General features: G+C 48.7%; 1 protein-coding gene across 1 annotated transcript in view; it reads right to left on the bottom strand.

Annotated features, from left to right (window-relative positions):
- IGSF5 (immunoglobulin superfamily member 5) overlaps nucleotides 1-8,962 on the bottom strand; it is a 39,544-nt gene extending 30,582 nt beyond the window's left edge. The window contains exon 1 of the mRNA XM_055124543.1: nucleotides 8,917-8,962. Within this exon, the coding sequence (XP_054980518.1) occupies nucleotides 8,917-8,962 (46 nt within the window). The remainder of the gene's footprint in view (nucleotides 1-8,916) is intronic.
- Between the last annotated feature and the right edge of the window lie 321 nt (nucleotides 8,963-9,283).

Here is a 9,283-nt window from a genome sequence, read left to right as displayed (position 1 = left end):
CCTCCCTCCCTCCCTCTCTCTCTCTTTCCTCCTTCCTTCCTTCCTTCCTTCCTTCCTTCCTTCCTTCCTTCCTTCCTTCCTTCCTTCCTTCCTTCCTTCCTTCCTTCCTTCCTTCCTTCCTTCCTTCTTTTCTCTCTTTCTCTCTTTCTTTCTTTCTTTCTTTCTTTCTTTCTTTCTTTCTTTCTTTCTTTTCTTTCTTTTCTTTCTTCTTTCTTTCTTTCTTTCTTTCTTTCTTTCTTTCTTTCTTTCTTTCTTTCTTTCTTTCTTTCTTTCTTTCTTTCTTTCTTTCTTTCTTTCTTTCTTTCTTTCTTTCTTTCTTTCTCTTTTTGGGTCATACCCGGCAATGCTCAGGGGGGTTCCTCCTGGCTCTGCACTCAGGATTTACTCCTGGTGGTGCTCAGGGGAATATATGGGGGTGCTGGGGATCAAACCCGGGTTGGCCGTGTGGAAGGCAAATGCCCCAGCCACTGTGCTATCACTCCAGCCCTCCAAGTTCATTTTTAAGAAACTAAAAAATAAATCTCAGGCTCATCAGACATCATCCCCTTAAATTTCCGCGGGAAGGTGGGTTCCGCAGTGGAGTGTCACCGTCGGCCGCGGTGTTAGATATTCCCAGTCCTACTGTCTTTACCCTCTGGTCCCGGTGATGAAGCGGCTGGGGCAGACCATCTGTGGCCAGCGTGTCCACCCCAGCTCCTGCCACTCTGGGGGAGTCAGGGTGAGGACCCCCCAGACCAAGAGGAAGTCCGAGCCAGGAGCCCTCCCTGCAGTGAGATTCTACTCCGGAGAGCGGAGGGCTGGAGAGAGAACAGCCTTGCTTGGCACCGCGTCAAGGACGAGATCAGGGAAGCAGACACAGAACTGCACGTCAGCCCAGCACGGAGACCTCGCAGCCAAGCAGACGAGGAGTGGAGCCGGAGAAGCATCCACCTTGTTTGAGAAAATCGAGGAATGGGCTCAATGCAGTGAAGCCATCACTATCACTATCACTATCACTATCACTATCACTATCACTATCACTATCACGATTACGATCACTATCACGATCACTGTCATCCACTGATCCTCGATTTTCTCAAAGCGGTCTCAGTAACGTCTCCATTTGTCCTAGCCCTGAGATTTTAGCAGCCTCTCTTTACTCATCCTTCCCAACGGTGCCACATTGGAGGCTCTTTCAGGGTCAGGGGAATGAGACGAGCGAGACAGCATTGATACTGTATTTGGCATATGAATACGCCATAGGGAGCTTGCCAGGCTCTCCCGTGTAGGAAGGAAGCTTGCTAGGTTCTCTGAGAGGGAGAACTAGGCTATAAGATGTCGTGCGGCTGCAAAGCAGCCACGTGCTGCCAGGAGCTTGGTTTTATAGTCTCTGGATGTTGGCCGTTGGTGGGATTACACAGCACCGGGGCAGTCCCTGGGTGTGACCGGCTAGTTACTGGAAAATGGGGGATCTGGGCAGAAGAGGCCCAGTCCCGATCCAAGCAGCCTTGGCGGTCTCAGCCCCGGGTCCCGCACACCTGGGTTCCTCTGCTGGTTCCTTCATGCGTGAGGCTTGCCCGAACGTGTGGAGAGGAGCCTTGAGCATGGCTGTGGCTGGGTTCTGTAGGTCTTCGGCTACTGGGGCTCTGCTCAGGGTGGGGAGGGAAACTCAATCCACCCCCTCCAAGGGGCCCCGGTGGAAGCCAGGCGCGGGGGCAAGAGACTCTTTGGACTGGAGTGACGCAGAGTCTCGAAGTCATCAATCAGAGAAAAAAAGGAGTTATAAGAAAAAATCCAGACGTCAAGGCATACATTGTTCTGTCATGTCCACAAGCCAGATGGTTGCAACCTCTGGAGAGGAATGCAAGGCCAAGACAGGTTCCAGACCCTGCACCTTAGGGGGATGTGAGAATGTCCAAATTTGAAAGGCCTGGGATCTGTGAGAAAGGGAAGACTGCTTCTCGGTTACTCCAGGAGTTAGGTTAGGGCTAAACGCAGCTAAAGACAGAGGTGTTAACCCTTTCCAGACCAACTGGACACACGAGCAGCCCATTTTCATGGGGTCTGTAGTCCTACCTGTTTCTGGGTCAGTCTCCGGGGACTCATCCTAACAATCTGGTTAGGCAGCAGCAGGGAGGGAAGGAGAGGAAGAGAGAGAATATAACGTGCTCAGCTTTCTCTAGGTAGGGGTCCAGCCTCCTCAGGGCCCGAGGCTGGCCCCCGGTAAAGGCCTTGTGAGGCCTTAGTGCCTGTGTCCACAAGGCGGGTCCCGACAGCCTTCGAGATAGTTGGGTCCATTACTTCCCGGGAATTCTGTTGCCACAAGGGTCTTTCCCTACCTGCCTGCCTGCCCCAGAAGTGCACATTTCAGGAGGGGCCCTGCAGGGACACACGTATCTGAGCACCCCATGCTCAGCCACAGCCCGCGGGCACAGCAGCCTTTGTGCAAGTTGCCATTTATAGGGTCTTTCCAACCTGCCCCATGTGGGGCTTGCTACCTGTATATTTGCGAGAGTCTCTTGCTCGCACGCCTGGCTGTCTTCCCCGGGGCCCCTTGGAGGGGATGGGCTCCAGCTTCCCTCCCCACCCCAAGCAGAGCTCCCAGTGGCCGAAGACCTCCGGAGCCCAGCCACAGCCATGCTCAGGCCCCTCTCCACACGTTCGGACAAGCCTCACTCATGAAGGAACCGGCAGAGGAACCCAGGTGTGTGGGACCCGGGGCTGAGACCTTCAAGCCTGCTTGGATCGGGACTGGGCCTCTTTCACCCAGATTCCCCATTTTCCAGTAGCTAGGCGGTCACACCCAGGGACTGTCCCTGGTATAATCCCATCAACTGCCAACATCCAGAGACTTAAAAGCAAGCTCCCGGAAGCGATATCTTATAGCCTAGTTCTCCCTCTGGGAGAACCTGGCAAGCTACCGAGAGTTTTCTGCCCACATGGGAGAGCCTGGCAAACTCCCCATGGTGTATGAAGGAAGGAACGAGGGCCAGGCTGGTGGGTCTCAGTTGCAGTTTATTCCATTCTCATCTCCATTCTCCTCTGATTCTCCTCCTGCTTCTCCCTCCCCCATGCTACTTCCTTCTCCTTCTCATTCTGTCCCTCCCCCCCAAAAGCCCACTCTTACAGTCCTAGTTATATCCCAAATCATGAGGGGCTGGGGCGTACACACAGCTGTGGTCATACAATCAACATAGGTAAAGTCCTTCCCTCAGGGGAAGCTTCTTTTAGGACAGATGCTCATCTAGCAAGATGGCTCTCCCAAGACTGAAATTTCAACTATGGGTGTATTTCTCCTCTCCTTAGTCCAACAAACATATAAGCATTCATAATATTAGTCATTTTGTATAGACACAGTAAGAGATACATTAAGCTTATAGGGTGGCTCTCCTGGGGACATCTCGCCATAGATCTCAGACTACAGTGCTCAGGCCAGATTAGTCTTTCCTATCTCTAGCAGGTTCCTAGTTCCTAATCTCATCGTTACTTTTGGATCATGACAGCATTTGTCCATGGCCATGCTCTTGACTTCTAGTTAAGTATTGTGGCACTTTGGCCTGGCCTATTTAGATGCCAGGGTTGCTCACAGCTTGCCCTGGGTCCATCCAGTTCCTCGTCCTGCTTTTAGGATTCGAGGAACTAAGGGCAACTGAGGCTTAAGCTGGGAAAGCAGATGCCCAGGAGTGAATATCATTCGGAGTCAATTAACTCCCAAGTTAGAAAAGCATAGCATTAACTGTCTTCCTGTATCTTTACAAATAGGACATTGCTTTAAAGTAAGCTATTCAAAAGACACAAGGAGAGGAGAAAGGCAATACTAACTTACAATATGAGTTCAGTGTCCTAGAAGATCTGACCTTACAGATTAACAGGGTCTGATCAGGGGGAAAGGTGATAGACCTGGTTGAGGAAGAGAGCACAGAGAAGTTACAGATAAGCACACAAAGGAGTGGGAGTGACTGGGGAATCGACTGTGGTGGGTGTAACCCTATAAACCCAAGCTCCTGTGGCAAGGGAGAACAGACAAACCAATGTGTACTACCTAGGTAAGCGTCATGCTAGGGAGGTTGCCAAGGGGCAAATTTGGGAGCAGTTGATGGATGGCCTTTGAAATTCCTTTCCTGGTTTCTGTTCCTGCTGAGACTTGTCTCTGAGGCGTCCAGCCTCCTCTGGCCTGCTCTGGCACCGGGGAAAGGTCTCATCAGGCCTGAGTGCCTGTGGCCACAGGTGGACTTCTGCAGCCTTAGCGCTATTGGTTTCATTGTTTTCCAGGGACTCCACTGCCCTCGGCCCTTCCCTATCTGCCTGCCCGCCTCAGGAACAAGGCGCATGCCTCTGACGGTTTCGGGGGAGATCTCAGAAAACAAGCAGAAGGAAGGAAAAGCAAAATGAAAGAAACACACCTTTGGGAAGGGAAAATATTTGCAGATGGCGGGAGTGAACACTTAAATACACGCAGAAGCGTTCATCCGTGGCTCAGCCCGCTGGGTGTGAGGTCAACACACACCCGGCAGAAACCTGCTGACGACAATCATCCCGGGTGGCAGAGGCGGATGGGGAGAAAGTGACCGTCTCTCTCCTCCCCACTTCACATGAACCACCCGGGGGCCCACTGACATCAGTCAGAGTGGTCCGTGATTCCCTCGTGGACATTTCTCTGTGCAAGCATGTGTCACTGTATCTGTTAATCTAAAGATCTCCACGCAGGATTGAGTCTTCATCTGTCTTGTTTAGGCTTTGGGGGAGACAGAACATTCTTTACAGTCTCTAACAGCCCAAATCCGCAGGGAGTTTGCAGTTTTAATTCTGAGCCCAGCTCTAATTCCTTTAGGATTGGTTCCAATGAGGCCTCCCTGTGCTATTTTTGAAATGTGTTGGGAGTCTATAGCTATTTTAACATTTAGAAAATACACAATGAAAAAATTTCTTTAGCAATGGCAGCAAAACCCATAGCTATTTTATGAAAATATAGGAAATGTTTATAAAGAAAATGGTAAATTAATTAAAGAACAAAGTAAGAAATAAAGAGACATAACATATTAAAGTCTGGGAAACCTACTTTCATACTTCTAAAATTTAGCTGTATTTCCAGTGTAATTTCAACATGTTTTTAAATAAAACATGACAATCTGATCTTAAAAATCACGTGGGAGGGCTGGAGAGACAGTAGAATGGATCGGGTAATTGCCTTGCACGTGGCCAACCCTGGTTTGATCCTTGGCACCGAATGTGGTCCCCCGAGCAGTGCCAGGAGTGACCCCTGAGAACAGAGCCAGGAGTAAGCCCTAAGCACTACTGGTGATTCTCCAACCCTCCCCCCTCAAAAAAATCACATGAGAAAGAATAGGGGTGCTCAAGAAAACGTTGCAAAGACATTATTGTAGGGTTTGCTCAGTGCCAAACGGCGACTGCTGATGAGATAGTGACACATCACCCTGCCCCCTGCATGGGACACAGATAAGGAAAGTGAAGAAAGAGAAGTTCAGTGGGGTGTGCTCCTGGGCGGACCCCACGGACCTCCAGTGAGGCCAGGGTAAGACTCAGAGGGATTTTAAGTTGTCTAGGGCGGGAAAAACGAACAGAGACGCTGGGACTGGTGAGCTGGGTCTGGCCTCCTGTTATCTGCATGGGGCAGAGGAGAGGAAGCGTGGGACACAGCCTGGTGACTTCCCAGTGCCAGAGAGACGGTAAGTCCCGTCTTTCCCTCTGGGCAGGCTGGTGATTCCGAGAATGTCTTTATCTCAGCTGGCAGTCACCACTTGGCTCCCGAGCTAAACGAGCAGTTCCTTCTGGATAGAGGGAAGAAAGTGGGGCGCTGTCGTGTTGGGGGTGGGCTCCCCACAGCCATCCTCTGCCCGTGGGGGCAGCCTCACTGGACAAGCAGGCCAGCTGCACAGAGTGACAGCGTGACTTGACTGGGGCATGGGGAGGCAGCCACGTAACCAGTGACCGCATACACTGCCAGCGGAGTGGGGAGGGACAGGCTGGCAGGGCGGGGGCACCGGCCCCCAGGTTCCCGCTGGAGAAGACGCCAGGCAGGGGGTGGCATCCAGAGTAAATCTCAGATTGGGTCCAATCCAATGCCCACGTTGACTCCACATTTCATAAGCGATTTGTCAGGACCACTTGCTTATTTCATTTTACTAAAAATTAAAATAAAATTTACCATTCTGGAAAAGTATTAATATCCCAATACTAATTTTATTGTAAACATTTGTAGTTATTAACTTTTTTTTTGCTCTTTTGGGCCACACCCAGCTATGCTCAGGGCTTACTCCTGGCTCTGCACTCAGGAATTACTCCTGGCGGTGCTCAGGGGACCATATGGGATGCTGGGAATCGAACCCAGGTTGGCCGAGTGCAAGGCAAACGCCCTACCTGCTGTGCTATCGCTCCAGCCCATGTAGTTATTAACTTTTCTACCTTGCTATGAGTCTCTGTGTAAAACTACACTTGTTCCAACTCTGGTTACCATACTTACTGAGTGAAAAAAATGATGAAATGCAATGATTAACTGATTAAATTGGCCTTAACTTCCTATTGCAAACACTAGTAAGATTCTATCTACTCTGTGTCATTCATCTTAAAATTTCCGAGGCTCATTCAATTGCATAATTCAATATTGATATTAAATATCACCCAACTCCTGATCCAACTAGGTCCTCTGACTCACATGAATAGCTGCATTCATAGTAAAAGTCTCTCTCTGCTCTGGCGTTTCTGCAAACAATGACAAAGGCCTGAGTGCCTCACCACTGTCCTTTCCCATTGTACAACCTCCCCTTCCCCTCCCCACTCCCAAATCCTTAGTGAGTGCATCAGTTTCCCTTTAACTAGGTGGCTATGACATGAATGACACTGACAATAATACTAAACCCACTAATAGATTGCATGGCATACCCTCCATTCAGACTACCCTTCTGAGGTTTAATTGTAATTAGTTCCATCACTCAGTGCAGATTTTTCTACTTGCCACACTGCCTTAGGGATTGTAGTTACACACAGCCCAACCCTCACTATGAAATCACACGCCAGCCACAGCAGTCGGAATCTCTCACTGCCACACATCATCGAACAAAGCCAACAGAGGCAGAACTCACAGTTGAGCTATCACGGCCTGTGGCCTACAAACACAAACTCCTCTCGGCAGCTCGGCTTGAACTACAACCAATCTCACCGGAGACTGCAGTAATATCATTCTCCGCATCTAATATTACTGTGGTTCTACAGGCGTGAACACAGTTCTTGTCCCACACAAGGCAAATACACATGACACATTAACGATGTTACAGATGAGAAAACTCACATGCCTCTCGTCCGCCCCTTCTGCTTTGGTCACTTCACTCCCAAATTGCTGTACCCAGGTTTAGGGTTTCCCACTCCCAGAGAGAGCACTTCCACACGGGAGAACCTGCCAAAGCAAAGGACCGTTACTGCTGGCTCGAGCTAGGGTCCAAGTCTCATCCAACCCAGTGACCCCGAGCCCTTATTTCAGCAGGCTTCTGTATCCTTGATCACATCAGCACAGCTAGCAGGTGCCAACTTTGATCACAGAAGCATAGTTCGCAGGAGCCAACAGTTATGCTTTGTGGGTTTTCCAGTAACAGGCTACAGAGAGGACAACAGGGCATGTTGCTTGCTGATTAATGGGACTGGGTGGGGGGTGCCTTTCTAGTAACTCTGACCACAAACTTTTGGGGAAACAGGAACACTGGTCTTTGCGAGACAGAATCTTAGGTTACTGCTTGTTTTGCTGGAGCGCAGCCTGTCACAGCGTCTTGTTCTGCCTCCCTCCAGCCCTTCAAAATCACCCGGGGTCAGAAAGACTGTGAATATTGCTTAATAAGAACATTTGATTCTGAGTCTCATAATACAATGAAACCTTCTATTTATCATGAACACATATAAAGAACTGGCCATTTGTGCCCCTAGTTATAATAAAAATGTTTTTTCAAACCTTTAAAGTATAGAATTAATCCTTAATTTTTTTAATAATTTTTTTAATTGAATCACTATGTAGAAAATTACAATGCTTTCAGGCTTAAGTCTCAGTTATACAATGCTGAAACAACCATCCCTTCACCGGTGCCCATATCCCACCACCAAAAAAAAAAAGTACACCTCCCATCCTGCCCCCCACCCGCCTTGTAACTGATAAATTTCACTTCACTTTCTATTTATTTTGGTTACATTCAATATTTCAACACAAACCTCACTATTATTATTAGGAGTTCCCCACTAGAGTCAGACCTGTTGTGAAGAGATATGAGGTTGCGCGGTTTTGGATTTCTGTACTTTAGCAACTAAGTCCAGGGAGATTTCTTCCAGGTATTGGATCATTGCAAGCTTGTAAACCCCATCTGTGGTCGTCATAATATGGCGGTCAACACGCCCTTCACCCTCAGCTAGGAAGAGGCGAGAGAGAGAAATACCTTTCCCCTCCTGGGCGGGCATGGGGCTGTGGCTTAGTTCTCAGTCTGAGACATTCTGTGAGGAGCTGCCCATGCCGAAAAATGTAGCTGGCATCTGGAGTCACGTTCATGCAGCTACGGAGAGGCCGCATGATCACATCTTGGTGGCAGGCGGGGCCGGTGCCACCCCTAATCCTTAATTTTACATGGTCAGAGGAATCAATGATTTGGTGCATTTCCAGATAAAAGTAATTAATTGACTCATCTCTTTTGCATTAATTTATTTAAACAGATTCGCCCATTATAACAACCACTTTCAACGTTTTTCAGAAGCAATCTACCAACTCACATTATGTTAAGAACCATGACCTCATATGCAACTGATTCAGCCACTTAATTCCTGCATCTGTACTCATTTATTCAGGACAAGAAATAATGGTCTCAAGCGGAATCTCAAAACCCTGAAATGAGCACTTATTTCGAAGTATATAATTGCTCAGTAACATTTCTAGCATTAGCACTTTACGTAATACGGTCAGCTTCAGAATTTTCAATTTGATGTAGACATCCATCCTCGGACAGTAAAGGAGTCTGTGGGTACTTACCTGCAGTCCTCTCTACCGTATTCACCCTAGTAGCCACTGGTAGCCTCTGCCAGTCTTGCATGAGATGAGAAGGTGCAGGAATCATATCTTCTAACTAACAGGATGGTGGTGCAAACAAACAAATCCAAACTCTGTAGCCCTCTAAGCGACTCCTTATAATTGTGTTAATAGCATCACTAGCGTGGGTTCTGCTTATTCTGAGTTATGGAGGCTTTCAACCAGTCGGCCACTGAATGATCTCTCTTTGTGGCCACTGACGAATCCACCCGGGAGGAACTCCACCGTGTC

The sequence above is a fragment of the Sorex araneus genome, chromosome 2 (genome assembly GCF_027595985.1).
Source record: "Sorex araneus isolate mSorAra2 chromosome 2, mSorAra2.pri, whole genome shotgun sequence".
Lineage (NCBI taxonomy): Eukaryota > Metazoa > Chordata > Mammalia > Eulipotyphla > Soricidae > Sorex > Sorex araneus.
Note: the sequence above shows the minus strand (reverse complement) of the source record. Positions and strands in the feature narration are given on the sequence as shown.